Genomic DNA, 25,252 nt, shown 5'->3' on the forward strand with positions numbered 1-25,252 from the left:
ACATGGCATTTTTGCTTTCCCAGAGTGCCTGCATATCTGACATCAGGTCGTATTCAGTCGCTGCTGCCGTTTACTCCGTATTAAGCGGCAATTTTTGTTCAGGGTTTTCCGCATAACATTAAAGAAAAAAACTCCTGTAAAAGTAGAGGAATAGCAATGCAAAATCGCAAGAGCACCGCAGTGCCACGGGAGGAACGCTGTTTGCACGGCGGCTTTGCCTCCTCCTCCCGCCCCAATTACGGGCTTTCTAGATGTTTATTTTTTAACAGAGGCCAAACAATTTATTCAATACCTTTAAGTTCCCATTTGTCTAAGGGACTGCACAAGATGTTCAGCCGTTTTGGGGTGTTTTTAATTTTTAAATTCTCCGAATGCCGGAATTGGCGATTCTGCCTGCATTAGGGGACTCTCCTCGGGAATCTCGCTGACGCCAGATGTTGTGACTCCTTGGAGCAGCTCGGAGCTCAGATCAGGTGCGGCCAAGTCATGTTCGCTCCAGGAACGGAAAGGGGACGTAGGACATCGGGGATGAAAGGGGAGGGATGGAGAAGCCGCAGAGCACGGGAAAACGAGCACCATCCCTTGCTCCAAGCAGGCACCTTACTCCGAGTATTGGCCACGTTCAAAGGAAGAGTCAGGATGAAGTTTTACTTGTGTTTGTTCGTATTTCAGTTAACAGTAAAGGCAAGCGCTAAGACGGGGTTAAATCTGGACTACATCCAAAGTGCTTTCTCCTGTTCAGAGCAAGGTAGTGCATTAATGTACTACATCACAGATATAACTCCTCGAGACAAATGTGGGATGCTGTAATAAAATGGGACGTTACTCTGAGCACAGAGGAAGCTAACCCATACATTTGTATTTTTCAAATCTCATTGATTGTAAATCCTTACTTTTAAAATAAAACGCATTCCCCTCCTCTCTGTGAAACGTAAGACTTTGCCCTTGGCCCTCGCTCCTATAAAACAGTGTCACTCTTTGCAAGAGCGCTGTTCTTTGACACAGAGACTGCAGGCACCATCTCACCTTGCTGGCTTTTTGGGCTTCGATGACTGCGCACAAACCCCAGCAGAGCCAAGGAAGACGGTGCACAAACTGCAAAACACAGCTTACAATTTTTCCAGATGATTTTACGCAAAAGAAGCTCCCACATTATCCTTTTTGGTGAATCTCACGCTAAAAAAAGGGCAGCAGCCAGCTGACGTAAGGAAGAGCAGTGGGAGCGATCTCGCAAGAGCAGCGGAGGCAGGGGTGCCGCGGCCACCTTCGGCCCCGCGGGCGCCCAGCGCACGACGTGAAGGCACGGCTGCCCCGTGAGTCTTCACCGAAGCAGAAAACAGAAGCAGCGTATGAACCTCATTGCGGCTGCGGCGTCCTTCTTGGAGTCGCTCCGGCGGGGCCCTTGCGCTCCGGGGCTGGCGGCCAAGGCCAGGGACGGCCCGCGGCGGGCGAGCAGCACAGCTGCTGCCGCAGCACACAGACCTTCCTGCAGGTGTAGGATGGCTTGGAGCCGCCCCGCCGAGGCGTCACCTGAGCTAGCAGGCTGCTGGACAGATTCCTCTGCTTTCCTACGCTAACTGACTGCTGCGGTCAGAGCGCTGGGGCAGCCCTGAATGCAAAAGAAAGTAACTGGGGAGTGATTTATTCATTGGTTCTGGAGGTAAAAACCCCCGAGGAGCATCAAACGGGCAGCGGATTCGATGCACGCAAAGGAAGCGGTTCTCCTTTGCACAGGCCAGAGTGAAAAGGGAATCTGCTGCCACGGGATGTTGCGGAGGCTGAAATACAGAACGGGTTAAAATTGTCTGAGCAAATCCCTGAAAGCAAAGTCCACTGAAGGCTGTCAAACACAAAGATGTGAACAGAGCCTCTGGCCCATGAAACCAAGCTGTTTGCTGCCAAAATCCGAGCGGCTGCACTCTGAAAAGCATCACTGGATGGCTGTCCTGCTGTTATATTCTTTCCTTAAGTGTCCGCTCCCTGTTCTTGTCAGAGGCAGCCCGTCGGGCTAGGTGGGTTCTCGGTCCTGCTCGGCAGAGCCTTTTTTTCTTGCTCTCTGCAGGCAGATCCACAGTTTCTGATGTAAGCTGTGCACTACCTGGGAGCCGAGCAACAAGAAAGCAGCAGTAGAGATCCAGTTCAATGAACTTAAGGGCTCAGGATTGCTCCTCACTTTGTGTGTTACCAGGGGATGAGGAACGTGTAGAATCGGTGCGCCAAGCAGCGAGGAAAAGGAAGAGAAAGGGAGCGATGTGCTATGGTCCCATTCCTGGACCGTCCTCTCCCTGTCCCCTAACAACTCTCATTGCACATTTTAACTTCAAGTGAAAATGTTTGCTTTAAAATAAAGCCCGTTTTCTTCTTTGAAACAAAGATGAAAATGTGTGCGGGCTACAGTAGCGGCACTGTGTGCCGGGCAGAATAGTGATGGTTGTACTGGGAATCTTAACAAACAGTGCAGAGAGAAGGACTTCTGCGTAAAAAAGGGTGTCCGTTACGTCTCTCCCCCCTCTCCCCTGTTTCATGCAATATTTACACAGCTGTGCTTTGTAAAATGTGCAGGGGAGTTTTTATTATTATTTTTGGTAATTTATTTACCTAAGATAGCCCAGCATCTGTTTTGTGGTGAGCTTCTTTCACAAAGTTTCACAGTTGCCTTGACTGATGCAAAAGGAGGTCATGGTCCTTACTCAGTGATCCTAAAACCATTTGTTTCAACCACTTTGCCGTTCTATTTGGTTAATTTGTGTCCTGTTCTATGTTTTTGGTATGTCCTCTACTTGGAAATGTGCATCCCTGGAGGGATGATCTGGCTAGGTGAGTATTTTAGTTATCTGTTTTATAAAATGCAGAAGTGCACAGGAATTTGCAATAATATGCATCATTTACTGGCTCTCAATATGTACTGTATATTGGCTCTGAAGACTACTAATATTTTCCAGGTGCCTCCAAAAAAGGAGTTCAATGCAGTCTTTGCAATTGGTCCTTTCCCATGACTGCCTGCACAGGTGATGAAGCCTTTTCCTGTGTCCTGAAAAATTAATAAATCTGAACATTTCTCTACCAACATACCACAGTAGATAAAATATTGCTTCTGCTTCCCAAACTCATTACAGAAAGTAAGTCTGCTGATCCCAACTGCTAAGACAGTACATGGAAGGAACGCAGTCCATTTCCTCACCAAGATCTAATCTATAGAAGACTTTATAGATCCAAGTCAACATCCTGAATTGGTCCCAGAAGCAAATATAAAACCAGTTCAACTTTTGGAAGACAGGTACAATACTCCCAATGTGTTTAAGCCCATTTGCAACTACAGTCCAACATTGCCCTAGCTGTAGCAGTCAGATGATTTTCAAGGATGGCTGCATCGGAGTAGACCAGTCCGGAGCTCACAGAGACTCCTGTCTGACAGATTCCAAACCAGCCATATCCAAACAGAGGGTGCTTCTGTCCACTGACAGCTTTGTATCTGAGCTTTCTGAGCTCAACTCTGAAAAGATGGAGAAAGTCTTAAATCTTCCCTGTCCATCTTAAAAAAAAAAATGACTTTTAGACTACGCCACTTATATGTGGAGCCAGAGATCATCTCCAGTGGTCTTATGGTTGCCAGGGCAGATAAAAGATCTTTTCTTAGCTTGTATGTTGATATATATAGACAATGCCAGTACCAGGTCAGTCAAAAACATAGCTTAATCCGATATCTGAAGTGAAACATCCTCTGCAGTTTTAAATGCCTAATTTCTACATGTCCATACCCATTTATAAGATGCATCTCCTGACATCTGGAGCTAGATGCAAAAAGCTGAGACAGAACATTGACTGACTGACTTCTCCAGGACTGTCCTGAAGGGATGTCTTCCTCAGGAGATTACAGCAAAGATGAGGCAATGCACTAATACTTGCAAGGGACCTTTAATTTTATTAAAAATGGAAGTTCCGTTTAGGTTGAATCTCAGGGACAAGAAGTTTGTTATGTTGTCCAGGATCTGGACAACGAGGAACCTTTGAAAGGTGTGGAAACATTTAAGATTTTTCAATTTGCACGGCTGAAAGTATGTCAGAAATAGTTTTATACTGAGAGAACGGTGGCTGGGGTGAGTCAGGAGCTCTTTCCCCATCTCTAACTTGCTTGATTTTGAAACAGTAATACCAACAGCATGAAACGTTGTCACGGGTCTCAGGCTGCTACGTGAATTGCTGAAGAAAAGCTGAGCCATTGATCCAGTGGTAATTTGCTGTCAAAATGACTATGTCTATTAGAGCAAATGAGCAGTGTTAATCATTCTACTTGATGAATGTTATTGCAAAAGACTGACAATGCTCAAAGCACCACTATTGACCTGCTGCGTTTTTCCTAGCTCACATTAAGTTCTCGATCTTTGCTGGCCTTGGCCAATTAGTTTAAGTTACCCATTAAGGTGCAGTTCTGGAAAAGTTCTGTTTAAAATAAACAACAACTTATATTGGTGAGTAACTCATCAACTATGCAGCAGTCTGATTCTGATTGCCTGGCAGAGAAACACACACATTTTGTGCAGTATCTGATAAAAGATCTATAATGTGCTAACACAAACCTATCATGTAGCACCTGTGACTAACAGATTGTGATATCAAAGTCTTGATGCCTAAGTGCTCCTGTAAATGCATTAAACTTTTAGCGGCAGGAACTGTAGACTGCCAATGACAAGGAGCTGATATGGTATTTCAGTAAAAGTTGATAAGTGTTATTACTCTTAGAAGAAAAGAAAATTCTTATGTTCTTGAAAACCACTGGGCAGCTTGTGTTTTGATGGGATATTGTAATGCAGAGAGCATGGATAAGGGAACACATGGATTGTATGAAAGAAAAAAAACATTTAAGAAAGAAAATCTCCTCATTTTACAGTAGCTGGAGTTCCTTGAAGTATCTGTCACTGTACCTGCCACTATGGGCATCTATCCGTTTACCCAAAATCAGCCTTTTAGGCAGGAGCATCCACATTGGGCCATGTTTGATTTCAGCTACCAGAAGTGGAAGCATAAAAGGCAGTACAGGCCCAAACACTGTCAACTCCTTAGCTGGAGCCAAGTAGTGGGTGCTGAAAGACTCTGTAATAGTGGGGAGAAATGTGGGAAATTGTATATAATCTCTCACAGATGAAAAGAAGTATGGATCTGCATGGGAATGGGGAAATGGAGTGAATGGGAACAGAAGTCCTAGTTGTAGTGTATACAGTCTAAAGAAAAGCTCAGAAAAAGTTCTACAGAGAAAATGAACAGTAGAAGTTAACATGATCTGGGAGTCAATAGGCCCTGCCTGCTGTACTTCTCGTGGTATATCTTCAGCTTAATGGCACAGATTAGCCTGATGAAATTCTTTCTGCTTTAAACCAAAATGTTCTGGACATCTGAGAAACATGATCCGTGTCTGACCTCTGATTAGAAAAGCCAAACTATGCTGTGGCAGGAGATTTGTCTGGTTGCGAAATGTTCCCACTGCCTTAAGATATTAAGCTCAATGGGGGAAAAAATGGCATGGGTGCCTGTTGGTAGAAGTGTCAAGGTATGCACTGAAGCTGCCACAGGACACAGGTCCAATCTCAACGGCCATGTGGGTGTGCTTTCTGATTTTTCTTTACGTCCTGAGAATTGCAGGGTAGCACAATGTCATATCTGGGAATTACGGAGTAAATATTATAGGCAGCGATCCTGGATGTAGACCTTCTCTAGTCTAAGAAATTGAGATGTTTCCTTGTTTTTTGTGAATGGACCTACAAACAGCCGAGCAGCTCAGCTCAAGAAATTTAATGAAGATCATGAAATTCCAATGTCTATTTATGATCCAGTGAAAATTGCTCACTACAGCAAGTCACAGACCTTAAAGAGAGTGCTGCAGTATTATCTGATAACTGAATACTCCATGTTTGAAGTTGAATGTTTTCCCAGTATTGTTTTTTCTTTATTTTTGCATAAAACATAGTTGTGGTGTTTTTCAACATAATTGTTGGCAGTAATATAGCACAATTACTGTAAACTTCTCTGAGCTGTGATATATTTTATGGTATCAAGTCTCTTGATGAGCCCATAGACCTTTCATGCGAGGATAGACCAGGTATACTCTGCATCACTGATGCTGGGAATTCCTACGCAGATTTTCTTTAATAGGTAGTTGCAGACAACAACTGAGTTTAGGGTATAAAGAATGCAAAAAGAATACAATCTGGGATCTCTCTTACACCACTTTCTCTGTCATTTCCAAGATATAATTTGGAACAGACTTTGAAAACAAACTTTTGTGGTCATCTGATCTATGCCTGAATGAGTCCTTCTGACTTGTAAGACATAAATAAAGGGTCCTTGGTAAACATGAAGAAGAATTTTCCTTGTGTGTTGAAAATCTGTGAAGAAGGAAGCACATTCCAGGTCTAAGAAGAGACCTATTGAGACCAGAGTTTGGGCCAATTGCCTGCACATAGTTGCTGCATAACTAGCACTAGGGAGAGATGTGGTACCATTTAGTTAGGGTCACTGTCACTGCAAGAGAAAAAAATACTCAGATATGGAATCCCAGCTCCTCAGGTGTATAGAAATTGCACAGAAATTATTTGCAGACAGTCCCATAGATGGTGGCATGAGAATGAGCAGCAGTAGCCTGAGTGGTGCAGTGAACAATCATGGGGCTGACTTTAATAGGATCTTCACTACCAAAGATATGTCCAGTACTCTAACAGGGAACTCTCTGTAGCTTATTATAGGTTCATACAATGTTATCAACTTGCTGAGCACCTGGAACTGTAAAGATGTCTTTCATCAGTGCAGTACAAGTGTTATGCACTAATAATTCCTTAAGTTTTTTTGAATGCCTCATTTGGATCCTGAGGTTTTCAAGTTGAAGACACACACGACCTTAGCACAATGTAATTAGTAGTAGAATAACAGGGGTGGAGACGAGGGCAAGAGAAGGTGGCTGGCTTGTGTATGAAAAGCTCCTGCAGCCTGTCAGTGGAGCTACACCCTGGGTGCAGGGCTGTAAGTTGGTCAAGAACACAACTGAGGCAGAGCTAATTGTCCCTGTAGAAACCTCAAGCAGTGCAAGGACTGCAAACAGCTCCTACCTTTTCTGGGTTTACTGTCCTCTAGGGACCAAACCAACTTGTGGAAATGCAGCTATCAGGAAAATCTAAGTAAAGAAGCTAATAAGATGCTCTGAATTTCCAACTTAAATTTTTTTTCCACATCGTGCTGTAGAAATACAACAGAAGTAAAATTGGCAAATACCATCCATATGCTACACTGCAAAATGACTGACAGAGCACAATGTGAACGTTACTTCTGGACTGAACCAGAGAATGCATTAGAAAAATGCACAAGTGGAACACCGATATATTCTAACTCAATCTTTCAGTGTGCATTCCCTTATTACGGAATCAAAAGCCAATACCACTAATTATGGCTTACCCCCATTACAACAGAGCTGCCGCAGAACTGAACACAGGCCAGCATTTGAACCCGAGTTCAAAGTCAGTGTGATGTCGCCTTATTTCCTTACTAACATCATCTTTATCCTCTCTTGCCCTTCTTCTCAGTTAACAAGAGTTATGTACTGAAAGTGCTGAGATAAAGTAATGGTAAGGAGGATACCGCAAAAGGTATTTGCACAAGTAATTTACTACATGTCTGCTTTGTTTTACTTCCTAAGCCTTCCTGTTGTGAAAGGAAATTCATCTTTTCTGGCAGACTCCAGCCTTTTTAGGCCTGAGAGCTCCCCAGGAGCTTTCAAGTGCAGGTAAATGGATGTGAGATTCAAAGAGTACAGTACAAGGAACACGGAATTAATGTGGGTTTTTGCTTTGGCTGTCACGTCTGACGTATAAGGAGAGTGCTACATCCTTGCTTGTAAAAAGTATCTAGATTTAAAAAAAGCTAGGCTCAAGGCTGAGTCCTCTGGTCATTACGATGGGTCTGAAGTGCCAAGAACAGAAAGGTCAGGTTGCTTGTGAGCAAAGCATAGAGGATCTAAGTCCAGCGAAGTCTCCACATGAGACAGATGTCAGGATGCTCCAAGCCCCAAAGCTTTATCATACAAAAACCAAGAGGACTATGGATGGACAATAGGTGTGGCTTGCATTCTGCATGCAGTGGAGACCCCAAGAGCAGGCACAGGGGAAGCATCCACTGCCTAATCTAAATAGCACACAGAGTGGTTTTGTCCTCTTCTGTTCTCCTGCCAGTTTGCACATATGTTCTGAGTATACAGCCTGCCCTCCAAAGACCACTTACCCGGGCAATCACAGGGAAGCAAAGCAGAAAGAAAGTATCCAAAAAGGGAATTGGTTCAAAAGGAAAAAATGGAGACAGATGTAGAGTGAGTAGTCACGGCTGGCGGTAAATAACCCTCTGCCTAGAGTGCTCTCTTTCTCTAAGAGGAATTCACATATTCCATTTCATATTTCCTTTCTAGGAAGTCAAATCTCCATTTTTCTGGAATTTGTTCCTTTTTTTCTTTCACTGTATATTTTTTCCTTCTGTATGGTCTAAAATGTTCTCCTTTTCCCTACTCCTATTGCTATGTTGTGTTTTTGTTCTCCTTTCAAGTGAGCCATTTCTCCAACCCCCCCCTCATGTAGACCACATTCCTAATTTTCCTGCACTCCCTCAGCCAACATCTTCTACTATAACTCTCTCACGGCCTCTGTGCCATGAGCACTTGCTCTATCTCTGCACGTATATGAAAACACAGAGGGCTTTATCTTCCCCACTTTCTCGCATGTGCAAACCTCAAAATTTAGCAAATGCAGCACACACAGGCAGCCTGCCTGAGACTCTTCACCCCTTCCCTCCCAGAAACCTGTCAAGGTATACTGGCCAGGAAGCTATCTCTGGATAAATCTGCTGTGAGAAAGCAATCTACCCAAAGGCAATAAAGCAAAAGGATATATTGTTATCTTTGGTGGGGATCCTACTGGGCTGGGAGTTTGGCTGCTGGCTCCTCGCTGTGAACTTTCCTTCCCAGGCAGAACAGCCATCCCACAGACAGGTCTACGCTTCCTTTTCTTAGCCTGATTTTTCTCCTCCTGTTGTTTGGTCAGTGACCCCAAGGACAGGGTTTAATTATGGGGTTTGGAAACCTGGCTTTCACTGCTCTCTGCCAGCACAGGATAAAACTCCAGCCTGCCTTCCGAATCAGCATCATTCTGCACCATTGATACCCTGCATTATCCTACGCAGCATAAAACGAACCACATGGAAGAAATGCCAAGTCAAATATAAAGATGGTTTTAGTCTTTAAACTTCTGCTGTGAATTTCACTGAGAAAAAAGGAAACATTGAAGCTCATGGATTACCATAAGTTAAAACTGTGCAATCATTTTTGCTTCTAAATGAAATAAATAACAAGGCCTTTTTCTGGACAGGGGAGATAGGAAAGGATGCATCCGAAACAGGGTAGAGTTCCAAAATCCCCCTCCCAGAGAAGAATACTCTAGCGAGGCAAAAGTTAATACGGGATGTTAACACCATTTGTGTGGCTTTCAGATGACCAATATATTTTCTAGGCAGATGCCTCGATGAAGAATAATAAAACATTTTACACTCATGGAGATAAAGCACTCGTGTCAAATAGAAAGGGTCAAATGTTAATATTAGACCCACGTGATTTCCGAGGCAAAGCACAGAACTGCGTGCAGCATCAAAGCAGGATGCATTCCCTCCTTGTTACTTAGGAAGGAGTGCCTTGTTCCAGTGACATACCATCCTCGTCTTGGCATGAAAGGACACTTCAATACTTTCTTGTCCTTCACCACTGATGAAGTGTGGTTCTTTAGGTAACCTCTTGCCCAGCCATGCTCTCGCAGCTGACCCTGTTTTATAGAGGAGCTGAGACGCTGATACAGAGAAGAGGCTGCTGCAAAGCCATGGGACAAGTCTCAGGGTGGAGCTGCATGGACACAGTCAAAGACCGTTCGAAAGAATATCCCATGCGGGCAGAATGAAGCACTTTTTCTTCACAACTGCAGTAGGGACAGATAGATAGCTTGGTGAATCTGAGCTATATCTAGTTGCTACCTGGTTTTAGTGCCTTGTGTTGCAAAGTGATTTTCTGCCATTTTATGGACAAGACTAGGCTTGTTGGGGATGCTTCGATAGTAAGTGAAGAAGGTCGTGAAGAAGCAAGTTTCTTCTCTGCCTTGTTCCTGCCTCTCAGAGAACCTCAGAAAGTTTGGCGTGGGCAGTTGTACCTCTTCTTGATGAGCACTCAATAGAGCCAAGAGTGCTGGAGGTGCTTCAGTCCTCCATCCCACCCATACCCACGTGTGTGCAAGGCATTAGATACTTCTCTTGCCAGCTCAGCAGTTCAGTGCCAGTATCTAAGTAGGATTTGGATGAGACAGCTGTGATGACCACTTGTGGGGAAACAACCAGAAATGACAGCAGAATTAATAGCCAACCTCTGGCTGTTGAACGAACAGATAACGTTTGTCATTAAGAAGGAGTACTCCAAACTTTGGGGCAATTTAGCCCTCAGTCTGACAATGATGTAACAGAAGTGACCCAGTAAGCTTTTAACCATCTGTGTTCGCAAAGGAGGTTGCCATCTCTCCCTTTCGATGGGCACGGTGCTTTTGTTCATGCTTTTCTGCTCCATGAGCAGCCTAGTACAAGGTGAGGCTCTGCCTTACATCATCTGGAGACTGGCACTGGTAGAGGAAACAGCCCCTAGCATCTATCGAGTAGGCCACCTCACCGATAACACCAGAGCCCTGGGGACAGCTGTGGCAAGGCAGTCACGGGAAGCCTGGCACTCGTCTGCCTGCAGGTCCACCCTCTCCTCCTGCCAAAGCGTCACATCTGCAGTCAATAAGGGCCCACAAGCTGGCTCCTCCTCATTAGAGGAGAGAGGGCAGCTGGCAGGGGATCCTCCAAGGGCTCCTAGGCGCCGGAATCAGTCCCCTCCCAGTCTGGAATAGCCCAAATTTGGTGACTTTCTGGGCAGGCTGTAAAGCACAGCTGTTTGAGAGGGTCTCTGGAGAAGGCTGTGGGTATGTTTCCTACATGATAAAGGATATAGGTGGCTGGCCAAGTGCCCAAGAACTGATTTTAATGCTGTTCAGGTTGAATTTACTTTTCTGTACGGTATAGGTCATTATACACAGAACCCTGGACAAGCATATGTTGTTTCAACTCAAACAAGAAACGTATTATTTTAAATCCTAACAAACAATAAGGGCAAGAATATGTATTGCAAAAGACCCTTTGGGCCTTCTGAAGCACTGGAAAGGTGAAGATGAAAATACTAGTTGCGTTCATCTAAAGTATATGACTTCTATTATTTTTATTAGCAAAAATATTTGAATATTTAGCTGTAACAAAATTGATGCATTAATGTCACCTATGTAAGTACTACTGACCAAGAAAAATATTTCCAATAGTATTAAGCACCCAGGTGATATCAAGAAAAGTGATCAATGGACAGGTAAGTATGTAATATAAACCACAAGATGACCAACATGAAAGATCACACAAAAAAATTAACTAAGAAAAGGCAGAAGAACTGCTTCCTAAACATTATAAGGTTTAATACCCAGTATTATCTATTTCAGCATGGAGCTTCATGATATTACAGATGAATAAACTTCTTCTATAGGTCTTTTAAAAAGTCACTACTAAGTGAGCTCAAGTGTTGTATAACACTTGAAATGCCCTTTTACCTTATAAAAGTTTAGGAACGTTTATTTAAACATTATACCTGTGAGGCACAGCCCAGACAAGTACTGCTTTTTGCTAGGCAATTGTCACCGCTGTCCCAAAATTGAATCTGGAAGCTTTGACAGAGAAAGACAGCATATCTTTTGCTGCATTATTTAAATACTTCAGATGTTTGGCCAAAATACAGAAGTGACACATTACAGAAACATTCACAGCTGCAAGAGCAAAAAAACTACTACAGTATTTTCATTACACTGACCTCCTCTCAGAGGAAGTTACAAGATTTTTTAATTGATCACCTCTCTATAATGCATTCAGCATATTCTGTCAACAAAACAGCAACTGGAGATAATTTTCTTGGGCTCCTGAAAGCCATGGCTTACCTGGCTCCACTTCATGCCATCCACTTGACTGGCTGCCACTTCCTGGAGAGCGCCCTTGGCTTGTATAAAACGGCTCCTCACCAGGACTGTCCATTTCATCCTCCACAGATTTGAGACGCTTTGTAGAGCTGAAATGATAAAAACACATCATAAATACTGTATACATGGAAAGGAACAAAGTTACTTCTGCTGGGACATAACTTGTTAGCACTGCATGAGACTAACTTGCTTGCAGAAACTATAACGGATTTAAGGCCCTGAGAAGAGGCAGGTGTAAGTCCTGCAGGGCCATCCTGTCCATCCAGGCATCCAGCATCTCAGCATCTACTATTTGTTCCTGATTTACCTTATGCCTAAACGGCTACAATTCAATGTAAGACAAAATAAGCTCTCATTGAGTGCAAACTGACTCCCTAAACACTCCTTAATTTAAGTAGAAGATAGTTTAACATTTAGGCTTTTATAGATGAAAAAGTGGGACATTTTCAATGCACACAGAAGTAAAAAAAAAAGATAATTTAATTTGTATTGCATGATTTTTGTCATTTGAATAAATACAGTAATGACAGCTAAGCCTTATTGTAACTGTCTGATACTGGCACAGCTTATTCTGAAAGAGAACTTACTTATCAGCCAAAATTTGTATTTTTAATGTTTTAACTTTAGCCATTAAATTAACCTGGCTTCAGTCCCAGAAGAAGAGCCTTAGACAAGTGAGCGAAGCAAGAATTCATTCTTGGTTCAAACTCTCACATTATTATACAAGTATAAGTATTTTATTCTATCGATGTATGCCACCAAGCATAAACCTACCCCAACAGGTATCTCTGACCAATGTCAGCACTAAAGGATTCCCTTACTGAAGGCTCAGGAGACAGAAGAGCCCTTCCGTAGTCTCTGGTGGTCCCTGACTTGGACTCTGGTAGTTGGACAGGAAGAAAGTCTCAAAGCCAAAGACACTCAACTTGGCTCTATTTTCTGTAATGAGTTGTAGAGGCTGCGTGCGGATGTTACCAAGAATTTGTCTTTTAAGTACTTTTCCAAGGCTGGGTCAGCTAACTGCTTTTCCCAAATCTGTATTCTATTAAGTTTGAAGGCATTCAAGAACAGGCTCCGTTGTGCCGAGGAAACGTATTTAACGGACATAAAATATTCCATTGTAATTTCTGTTGGTTTAATGCTTGCAGCCTCTCCTCAGTCCTTCACGCCGGGCTGTGCGCAGGTGAGAGCGGGAACGGCTTCCTGCGGTAGGGCTGGAGCGCGGGGCTGGCCCGGCCCTCAGGTAGAGCACTGCTACACGTCAGTAGGGGAAACTACGTGCATACAGTATAATTACCGCCTCATAATTCCGCTGAGTCTGTGTATTTAAGGAATATTTTTTTTTTCTGACTGGGAACAGTCTAATGAGAGGAAAACAAACATATTACCAAGTTATTAACTATCCATGTTGTTTATAATTAGTTCCTTATCAGGGCTAGCTATTTGCAGAAGAGTAGAAGAGTGACAACTGAGCTCTTAAGTAACACTAATAACCTCACTTTTTCGCTCTTGGAATTACAACTAAACTCTACCTGCGAACTGTGCTAATGATGAGCACTGTACCCATGGTATCCAGCTTACACATGAAAAAGAAAGAGCACAAACCTTTTAATTGATGTATAATGGGAATCGTAGTCACCAAGCTTCATGGTGACTCATGCAAACTGAGTGCAAGATGCTGAATGTTCTTTCAGTCACTATAAACTACAGGCTAAGAAGTTATTGCTAAGAGCCTCTCTTTTTTTTCCATAGAAAATAAAAACAACAGCTACATTCAAACTATAGAGTTTTTACATGTGTGCTTGCTTATTGCAAAGCTGGTGGCACTGCAGACTAAGATAAAAATGTAAAAGAACCCTGGGCTGAAGTTAGACTTTCTTGTCATGTCTTTGAAATAAGCGATCTATTTTGGCTTTAGAGGAAAAAAAAATCAATCTAGTTCCTTAACAGTGTTCAGAACTACTAGAGTGACTGGGCTTGTTTATAAATCTAATCTTATGGATGGTTAAAGTAAAAGGACAGGGTAAAAAACAAAAAATATCTTTGATGGTTAGCATCTAAGTCAAAATCAAAATCAACCTGGGCAGTCACATGCATTAGAAATTCACAATTTTCAAATCATTGAGTCACAAAATTCTTAAAGGTACATGAAAATTAGGATGCATTAGAGGCCAAGGCGCTGACGTCATGCTAGTCTCGTGGAAAAGACTTTTTAAGATAAAGAATGCACTTAAGTCAATCTTAAGTCTAGCAGATTCTGGGTTTCTTTCCTCCTACATAATCCAAGCCATAATATTCATAGCTATTGTCTCCTTACAAATATTCAGTGACCTTCCTGTTAGGACAAAACAATACATCTCAATATGCTCCCACTTCTCTTCTGGCACCAGTGGAACTCCACCAGCTCCCATGCAATTACTCCTGATACACTGAGACACAAGTCAGAAGTTATATAGGTCGATGCAGTAGTATTTCTTCAAAGCTTGTATATAAATAAAGAACTTTAACAGCAACCCAGACAGACCTTCTGCTTGGTGAATCTGAGACTGCTCTACACCTAGAGGCCCTCAAACAACTTGTCAAATAATTCAATGGTAACTTTCCCAAATGAATAATGATGCTTGCCTGGGTTTTCAAGTAACCCAGTCACAGGCACAGATTAAATTACCTGGTAGAGGATGTGCTAGGTAAAGACCTCCTCATTGCTCCTGGGCTCATGCTGTAGTATGAAGAACTTTCCAAATCTGAGAGGGAGAAATTAGGGCCTGTTCCTGCAGCTATTGGTGCTGGGGAAACAAAAGAGATTGCAGTCAGTAAGTCATGTGAATAATGCTTGAATTGCACTTCAAAATTGCTTTTTTCTTCCTCATGAGCTTATTTAGCTTGGGATGAGAACAGGTGGGATGTGGAAATTAAGAAGTCTTAATGGTAATTGGTATTGCAGTCAAGAAAATGTAAATTTTATCAATACAACATTCCATGACATAGATTCTTTCTTACTGTCCTCCAAAGATATTCCTTCTTTATAAAATTTACAGTTATGGCAACACTTTTGTTCAATTCCTTTAAGCACTATTTTTCTATTATTATCATTCTGACATCTACTGAAACTTTTTGCTTTTTTTTTTTTTAGGATCGGATTGCTATATTGGTATAGTTACAAATAGGCTGCATCATCTCTGTAGTGTGCTTGGCATAATCTATAAGCAGCACAGGCAGGGATACGTACACCTCAGGACTGTTGGTATACACCATGATGTACATCCTCACGCACAGAGGTTACACATGCTCCGTGCAGAAAGTATCAAAGTAGGAAGATGCCTGAGCTCCTCTCTGCTCCCGAGCATCTCAGCTTCCCTCTGGCCTCTCCTCTAGCTAAATCAAAGCTAGAGACATTTGTCTCACAAAAACTGTTACCCAGCAATTATTTTCCACTGTTTACCTCTCACCCCTTCCCCAGCAGTGAAGTTTTTTTGTAAGGACTACAAATAACTTTAATTTCCATGTCCTAGAGCCTTTTCTTTACATTAAAACATTACTAATTCCACACCCTAAAGTTTGCAGGCACAAGTCTGTGCATTCCCATGTGCTGTACTCTTCTGGGAATAGAAAAGGAGCAGAGTAATTCAATGTTCAAGTCAACAGATAATGTATTTCACAAAGAACGCCCGACGCGGCACATGATCCTACAGCCAGTGTTGCTGTTCCAGCGCTATTTTCAGGACAACACAACTTTGGGAGCTGACGATTAGAGATCACGATTTTCTCCCACGTTTCGGAGGCATCTGAAGAAGAACGTACTACACAATAAAATGCACAAGTTTGGCCTGCGACGCACTGTCTGGGAGCCCCGATTCACAGCAAGAGAGGCGAAGCCGTTCCCTCGCCACGCGCGGACGCGGAGCCAAGTTCAGCCTCGGGCCTGAGAAGCTGGCCCGTTTTCAGGGCACGGCAAAGCCTTCCACTCCGGCGCGGCAGGAGCGAGGAAGCGAAGGCAGGACAGCTCGTATCACCGAGCTGACGTGCCCGGGTTGAACCGCAGGCCTTGTGCGAGGGCTGCCGCCGGCTGCAACGGGGCCAGGATTTCACCCTGAGCCCGAAGGAGCTCCCAGCGTCAGGTCCAACGGAGGAGCAACGTGGCTCTGCAGCTGCCGCACCGTCCCCACCGGACTATTAGCTGTTGTTTGGCGAGGATCTTTTAGGAACGTCATTGAGACGGAAAGGGAACGGCCTGGAGAGCCGCGGGCTTTTAAACGCACGGGATGGAAAGTACACGCCACTATTAAAACTTGAGAAGATCTGGAATGATCATTAAAAGGAATTAGGCTGGGAAGTAACTTCTGACAAGAACACTCAAATCCTTTGTTATCTGCTTGTAACTATAACATGCTTCCTGTACACTGGGTACCTGAGAGAGCGTGTTAACGAAAGAAAAAGAAAAAAGAACAAATAAGCATAGTAAAATTAACTCATTTTATCAATCTGTGCTTTCTGCCACAGTTTCCTGACAGCATCTACGAGAGGCTGTAAAACTGATGAATTTGCATGCAAAAAGAAACCAGTGTAAGTAATTTGTGTAAAAGGTAACACGGACATGGACTGCTATAATTCAGACACCCTGCAGATAGCAGACTGCTGCAGTGTGAGCAGTTATGGGTTAGAAAAATGACCACACTGCAGTCAGTCTGACTTGAATGGAAATCAATCATAAAGGTACTCTCTGCAGCATCCACTCCACAGTTTTCAGCAACTTCCTTGCCAAACAGATTTGTGCTCTGGAAACCCTTTGCTGATCAATTCCTCTGCACCCTCTACCTTCCAAAGCCTAACTTGCACGTTAAGCATAGTATTTTCCAAACGGGAACATAAAGAGGCAAGCACTAAATTAAAGCACTGTGTCTTTCTGAGGCACAGTGAATTTCCTAGCCATTGCAAGATTTATGAAACGGCTTTATTCCAAACAGATATGGAAGAAAACGCTGATATCCGGATTGTGCTTCTCTTCTTCCTTTCACCTCCCTCTGTTAATCATTCTCTCCCAAAACCCTGGACATTTTCGTTCAAACCCTTGAATTGGCCCCACGCGAAAATAAAACAAAACTCCAGAAAAGCAGTGGGGTAGGAACAGGGAACTGCTGGTAACGTGGAAGCTCACCGCAAAGTAGAAGGGGGTAACGAGAAAGCCATTGCGGCCCTGGCAGTAAATACAAAGGACGCTTTGTTCGCCAGGGCCGAAGCACCTTGCCGCGCTCAAGAGCCTCTTCGGGTTAAAGACCTAAACCCACCTCTGATGTGCGACACGAGAGCTGAACGGCGGAGCGGAAGGTGCCCAGAAGGCCCAGGGCAGCTGGTACGGAAAAGCCCCCGGCCCGTCTCACACGCGGAGGAGGACCCCGCCGCGGCCAGCCCTCCTCCCGCCCGGACCGGACGGGGAGCGCGGCGGCTCCCGGGGCCGCGGACCCGTCCCCCCCTCCCCGTTCAGCCTTGCCGTGGGGCAGGGCCTCCGAGCGGCCCGCCGGGCACCGCGCCAGCGGACGGGGCGGCCCCCTTCGCCAAAGCCCCTCGCTCCGACGGTCACCCCGAACGTCAAGCAAAATGACAGAGAAAATCAACAAAACCCCTCTGACTTAACTCGGTGGGAATATTTATTTTGAAAAGTGTGTTGAATTAGAGAACAGGAAAGCCACCGAATAAAACGAGCCAGGCTGGCACTTGTCCTCCTTGGACTACGGCACTCTCCTGCAGTCATGCTAATACTTAACTCCTCTCCCCCCCCCCAGTTTTTATGCATTTGTTTTTACAAGGGGACTGGGGTATGACTAAGATCGTTACATGTGTGACGCTGCAGCGAAGCGATGATGTGTTTGAGGTTAAATGGGAGAAACACGACATTTGACTAATAAGCCTTTTCCTGCGTCGCGAGTTCACGAACAAAGGGAAACCCGGAGCGCTGCCGCCGCCGGGAGAGGGGGGACCCGGGATTTTGCCCGGCCTTCGTCTCCTCCGCGCTGTGCCGTCGCGCTCAGAGGGGTTCTGCCCAATACAGCAGATATGAAACGTGTGATGTTCATTTTGAAATTACAAGTACAGCCTGCTATTGACCATCTAATTATGCTGAGTTCCATTTATAAACATAGCTAACCACTAAGTTTATAGAGACTTTTTGTGCTGCTTTAATAGGATATTGATCGAGAGCAAGGTTTGAGTGGACTGCCATTGAATTGTGTAATGGCATACAAAAGGCAAGGTCACGGCAACTGCTCACTCTATGCCTGCAGTCTATTTTTTATTATAATCTTTTTTTTTTTTCCTTCTTCCTCTAATACCCCAGCCCAGCGTGTTTTGGATAGCAGTGCTTTGCTAAGGAATACAGAGTATCTTTTTAAATGTTAATTTTCATGCTGCTGACTTTAACTGCCTTCACTCCTGTAGTGCTTAGCACAGCAGAAAGCGTTCGGGCGGCCGTTCGGGGGAAAGCGGCGCGCGGCGCTGCGCAGGGGACGCCTGCGGGGCAGGAGCGCCCCGGCTGGCTCCCTCGGCCCCGGCGCCCTCGGCCGCGGCGGGCGGTGGGGCTCGGAGGACTTTGCAGCGGTCTTGTTTAGGCTACAGCCGGCCGCTTCACCGAGAGGCGGGCGGAAGCCGCGCTTCCTCCGTCGCAGCCACGCTCCGAGCGCCGGCGCTTACTTTCGTTTCCAGCATTTGTCCGTCTTTCTCCCAGCTTCGGCTCCCTGCCTCCGGCCGGCCCGCGGCTGGTTTTAACCCTCCGCGCTGCCCGTCCCCCGGCCTCTCGCCTCGGCCGCGCTCGCCCGGGCTGCAGCCGATTTTGCTCCACCGCCTCAGGCAGCAGCGAGCGCCAGGTCCCAGCCCCGCTCCCAGCCTGGTGCCGCCAGGCTCAGGCACGCCAGCAGCCACGTGCACTCAACGCTCGAGCACTGCTAAAGCGCCCGCCAACCGCGCGGAGACACTGCCCGCATGTCCGACACCCGGCGGATCCAGCTCCCTGGCTGTGGCAGCATCCCTAGCTTTTCGAAATGCCTTTGCCACAAGATCACCTGTTGTCTGTGGAAATAGCTTAACCGATAGCTTAAAGATAAATTAAAAATAATTAGCATAGCCGGTTCTGAATAAATACAGAAATTTGGGGTGCAACTGCAGTGTAGGCTTGTGTGCTTGCGGTTTCAGTGGATCGTTAAAAGGATCAAAGATCACCCCACTTGCTCCGCACAGCCGCTCGCTCCACATAGCTAACATCCTCGAGTGTGGCATTTCCAGTCCCGGGTGCAGTCAGAACTCCCTTGTTTATCAGTACGAAGAATGATGTCACTTTGACAAATAACACAGCACAAAACAAATGTGTTTGATTTGGCTCTAGCAAATGTTCATAAATCCTAAATCTTTCTTCACATCCTGGGCAGCGCAGTTTATCTGGCTGCTTGAAGGTCCTCCAAGAGAGCAGATCTTCCCAGCAGCTCTCTTTGCGAGAGTACGTGGTGCAGACTTGAAGTTAACGGGGGAATAACGTTCTCCTGCTGCTGTCTCTGCTCCGGCCGGCCACTGCCTGCCCACCTCTGCCAAGTGAGGGCTCTCATGTAACAGGACTGCATGCTAATGCCAGTGAACAAGTCACCACAGCCTCCCATCTGCTGGCACTTTTTGCAGCAAGTGGTCTCCAGTGCCATGGAGATAGGGCAGTATTTTCCTAACAAGGCTGGATAGGGAGAAGGTTTTCTTTGGTCAACATCTGGCTACTCAGTTCACAAAACCTGTGTATCTCCAATGGACCTATGGACCCAAGACCCTGTGAAGCTCTTGCCAGCCCTAACCCACACTGGAAATGCATTGCTTTCACACTGCCCTCACCACAGGGCAAAGAGCTTCCTTAAGGGGTAGTTAAAAAGTAGCTTCAGGCTTGACCAGCCGTATCGATATACATCTCCCCAACCCTGTTTCTGAGCCTTGTGTTCTCAGTCCAAACCCCTCTGCACATGGAAGAATGAAATCTCCGCTATCCAAAGGGGTCTGCTCTGTAGCAGGGGTGAACGGAAAACACTGGGAAAGCAGCTCACATCCTTTGTCCGTTCAGCATGGAAGAGAATTGGCAACATGATGTGCAATATCCACGTCAGACTGGGTGAACAGTAAACTATCTATTCTTCAGATGAGCGCTTATGATCTACTTTCTCTGTTTCAATAGGCTCTGAGACATTCAGAAGCTGGGTTATGTTTTGAAAGAGAACCCACAGCTACGGAACTAAAGAAAGCAGGTTTCTGTTACCAGAGCAGCCTAGACTTGTTCAATAGCTCAAAGAAATTGTGATGATCGGCACTGATGGATAAGATAGATAATGATAATAGCTGACCTTTTGCTTGATTAATTAATTCCCCAAATTTGCATGACTGAGACAACTGCCTGTTACTTGAGACTCCTTGTCATGTAGACCTCTCAGAAGTTCACTAAATAAACCTGGCACAAAATTACCACCACCAATATCTAATAAGATTAATTTTAGATAACAGCAGCTAACCAAAGCCAGTTAAAACTGTGGGAAATCACATATTTCTGTCATCATATTATCGAAATCATGCATGGAAAGAATGACAGTGGGCATCCGCAAAGATGATCTCTTTGTAAAGCACAGAGCACACTCAGAAAGACATGGGAGACTAAACATGAGGGCCCACTATGGATATATGTTGCTTCCCTAGCCTTGATTGCCTTTAAAGATGCCATGGTTTGTTACAAAGAAAAACAATAGACATTTTGATTACTCAAGGTGCAGACTGCTAATAACTGCTGGTGAGGCTGGATGATCTTAAGCTGAGCTCCCCAGCACCAAAGCAACCCATGGTGCATACATAAACAACCCAGCAAGGGTTATATGGGGAAGAGTGCTCTTTAAAAGAAGTCTTACATAGCAATTTAGGCAAATACACAGCACTTCATCTGTTGCTCTGTTATGCTAAATAATTCTTTGCGTATTAGTATGTAAATTCATACTGACTTCACCAGGAATTTGTTGGTAGACTCTACACTAAACATGTCTGTCTGGGTAGTTACACCATGTCAGGCTGTGGACTTTTCAGACTGCATGGAGTAAATAAGGTTACAGCTGGTCAGTACATGTCTGGGGCATCTCCAAGGAAAATCCAGGGTGCTATCAAGAGCAGTGTAGCTAATTCAGTCACTGGCACTCTTCCCTCTGAGTCAGTTCTGAAGTGATATCCCGATACGCTTTGGGGACACTATTTTTGGTTGAGGTGCTGGCTTGTGGACAGGATATAAAACTGAGGTCTTGACCTCCCAGGATTATTAAAGAGCCCATGAAAAAGAATGCACGCCCTTTTGGCTGGAAAAGATAAAAGCTGAATCTTTTCTTCTTGCCTACCAACATCTCCTTGCTTATTCCTGATGTAGGTAATGCCTGTCCTGCTCTTTCTGTGTGCAGCTGCCCTGCTCCTTAGAGGCGGTGCATTCCAGTGGCAAGCAGAGGGATCGCCTCATACACAGTGCATAGTGCATTTGCGAAATGTGTTGAATACTAGGATTTTTACTAGACAATATTTTCATTTTGTTACAATAAAACATCATGGAAAATTAATAAGCATGAGGCGTGATGCTCCTGAGGTCAATGCCACACTCGCAGGAAGGCTGTGAAGGCTGTAAGTCATGAACCCGGGTATTTCTAGCAGCCCTGTGCTGTGCACGCATGAAGCACGGCTGACAGAGTCCAGAGGCAGCTCTGATGTGTAGTGCTCCGACAGCGGAGATAAGATTGTGGTAAAGTGGGATGCCTTACAGAGGGGGAGGGAGAGTCCTCCGGGCTTCAAAAGCCTTATGGTCTCACCCTGAAAGAAAGTGACATAAGATGGGGATATTCAGAGCGAGGCGGAAAACTGGTTTTGTCCAACATGGCTGGAGGTACACAGCGAGTTAGAGTACTACAGCAAAGTGAGTTAGTTGTCAAAGTCCCTATTTAAGCACCTCAGTAAGTGAACGGATCTTTGAATGTGTTGAGTGCTCAGCAGCTCCTCTTGACTTCTAAGTCCTCTTGACTTTGTTCTTCTAATGAAACTCCCACCAGTTTTCAACTGGGGAGCAATGTCTGCCTCAGACTTGTTTTCTTGCTGTCTCTCTTCCCTGTGCACGTATTTCTGATGACCACGTATCTCCCTCTCTCCGTGCTTTTCTTATGGGTATCCTATTTTTCAACAGAAAGCTGGTTTACTAGTTTGACAGCTGTGCAAGTCTTTGTGAAAGATGAAACAGAAAAATTGTTATAGAAACTCTATGCTGAGACTCAAAAACACATTCTCTGGCTGGGGGTGTGCCAGTTATGTACCGTCCCCAGAAGGACTTAAACTGGGTGTGCAGAGCCAAACACAAATACCCATACTTGCATGAGCAGAGCCATTTTTGTCACTGGCTGCACTAAACAGTCATGGGCACATGCCCTAAGGTTTTAAAGTGAAATGTAGTTGAGTGATTTAACTGTAGCAGTGCTAATTAGTGAGATTGTGATGTTACTGCATAGCTCTGCACTAGCTGCAGAAAAACTCCACAACAGACTAGTCCTACAACCCTAGTTTAGCAGTAGTCTCTCTCCAAGGAACTGCCCGGACTCTCTCCTTGCACCCTCTGGATTATGTCATAGCAAAGCGCAATCAATGCACCTTTGATCAATGGAACAGGGTGGTGACAGGTGCTCTTAATTCACTGTTCTTAGTGAGTATTGACAAGCCTGTAATGATCATGCTGCAGTGTGTCATTCATGCTGGGGGCATTAGCATTCTTTAAAGGTCAAAAAACAAATCCTTCTGAAAGACAGAGCTCCATACAGTTGAGGGAAACTGCAGGCCTTGCAAAGCTGTGTCTTTGAGTAAGTGAGATTTTCAGAGCTGAAGTTGGTATAGTTGCTGGCATTATTTACAGGTTCATCAGATTGCAGGTGTGCAAACACATGTATGCATCTCATGGAGGAACGCGATGCACAAAACTGGCACAAGAAAAATACCTACCTCGTGCACATGTGCTGTCATTTCTAGAGGCCTGGTTGAAATACAGCCCTTGGATCCTGCAAGGGATTCACCTGCAAGCTGATCTGCATAGGCATATTGCTGCACTTACAGAGTCTGCCCATTTTCATCTGAGTACCACACTGGCCTGTCAACTACCACAGGCACATTTGCAGGATTATAACTTAAAAAAAATACATTATACTATTTTCTTCTACATTAACAGATGTAGCAAATAAACACTATCCATTGGAGTGAAGCAGGGTGAAGAGACACTCAATTTTCAAAATATTGTTTCTGATTTGGGGAAGAGGCATGATAAGAATCAAAGAAAAAAATGAGGATTCCAGAAACCACATAAACCAGCCATAAAATGATACTTACTTTGTGAGACTCTTACTAGCTCAGTCACACTGAAAACACCTGATGTGACAAAACTGTCCTGGAAGCCCAAATGTCCTACAAAACAAACAGAGTGAGAGAACTGCGATTAGCTTTAAGCATTTAATGACAGTATTCTCAAATACTTTAGTTGCATTTAGATTTAAAATGTGCCATCTAATTTCCCACTTAGCACTAATTATTGTTTATGTAGGTGGGTAACTAGTCATACAGCTATGTAGGCTGCTTTGTGGTTTCTATCTAGAGGTTAGGAAAGCTAACATGACACATCAGCAGGGAGATTTTTACATGTTAAAGCATCTCAACAGGAAATCTGAAACAAAAGAGGACTATTTTAATAAACGGTTACCTTGGATGACCCCTAATGACTTCACAACTGAAATGAAAATACTGTACCTAGGAAACAGACAGGACAGCTAAGTTCTATAATCGTTTTAAACATTATTCTCTAAAGAAACATCTGATCAGGATTATCTACCCATTCATTCAAACAAAACAAGATTTAAAGATGTACGCTTCATTTTCTAAGGTTACACTAGGGAAATCTTAAAATAGCAGCTGGTTAGAAAAAACTACTTTAAAATGAATTCCTTTCCCATAGTAAAAAAAACCCTAACATTTAAAACAAGCTTTGGAAAAGAAAAATAAATCTCTGCATAAGAAAAGTACTGAATTTGAGCTCTGGAATGTCTTTAGGATGCAGGGTGTAGCTCCCATGCTGCCTCCTTCGTGCAAGCGATGCCTCTACACTTTGTATCAAAATGTTATTACACTTTACATAACAGTATTTTCCTTCTTCTCTGAAAACATGTCTACCACCAAATGTTCATTTAATTTTCACGGGTATGATCAATTACAAAAGGAGCAGCTTTCAGGCTGCAACCCCGGAGCCGCGCACTGAGTGGGACACGGCGGTTCACGCAGGACATCCCTGGACTTCAATTAGAGGTCTGCAGTCGGCAGGCCAGGCTGACCTCCTGCTTTTGAAATCAGGGTCAAAGGAGAAATCTCAGGATAAAGAGATTATCAAAAGAACTCTAAAGTCCTACTTGTCCACAGGATAAGTGGCGTACCTTTTAAGGATGTCCTACTTAGAGTCACTGATTCTAATGCACGCACACAAATACTATTGCATGTTTCGGAGGGGCACCATCTGCTCCACAGGTACCTGCTTGTCAGATCTGGTACCATCTCCCTAGATTCAGCGCAGTTTCTCACAACCCGTGCTCGTCCTGGCAACATCTGAGCCCCTTCCCAAAGCGACCTGAGCAATATGACTAAGGTAAGCCGCACATATGTTCTCTTGGTTTTCTTTTGGGGTTGTTTCAAAAGAAACTCTTTCCGCTTACAGCACGCAAAGTGAAACAAATGCATCCTGCATTCAGTACTACAGAGGGGGAGGCTGCAGAAGAAAGAGAGAAGAAAGGACATGTTGGAGAAAGGTCTGGGCGAGAGCTGGAGAGAGGTCAGCAGCTAATCTGCAGCCAAGGCCACTGCAAATTCTCCTTCCCGCACAGATGAACTTCACCGTTCCTGGGAAGAGCCCGTGGTGCCAGATGAATGCAGTTGCTAAGCTAGCAGACTTGAGTCAAGTTTCTACATCAGGCATGTTTTTCTACTTCAGCAATAATGATGAGTTTTCAAATTGTGTATATGTATATCTTTGGGCATCCTTGTGTATGTGTGTATACATATGTATTATGTACACAAACATATAAATATACACA

At 44.4% G+C, this 25,252-nt stretch overlaps 1 protein-coding gene across 9 annotated transcripts in view; it reads right to left on the bottom strand.

Annotated features, from left to right (window-relative positions):
* The window catches only part of NFIA (nuclear factor I A), a 234,484-nt gene that overhangs the window by 57,705 nt on the left and 151,527 nt on the right, over positions 1-25,252 (bottom strand). For all 9 annotated transcript variants that reach the window (XM_062582116.1, XM_062582114.1, XM_062582115.1 and 6 more), the window contains exons 4-6: positions 23,508-23,582; positions 14,779-14,896; positions 12,072-12,199 (exon numbers count right to left, since the gene is read on the bottom strand). In XM_062582116.1, the coding sequence (XP_062438100.1) occupies positions 12,072-12,199; positions 14,779-14,896; positions 23,508-23,582 (321 nt within the window). The remainder of the gene's footprint in view (positions 1-12,071; positions 12,200-14,778; positions 14,897-23,507; positions 23,583-25,252) is intronic.

Source organism: Rhea pennata, chromosome 8 (assembly GCF_028389875.1).
Source record: "Rhea pennata isolate bPtePen1 chromosome 8, bPtePen1.pri, whole genome shotgun sequence".
Taxonomy (NCBI): Eukaryota; Metazoa; Chordata; class Aves; order Rheiformes; family Rheidae; genus Rhea; species Rhea pennata.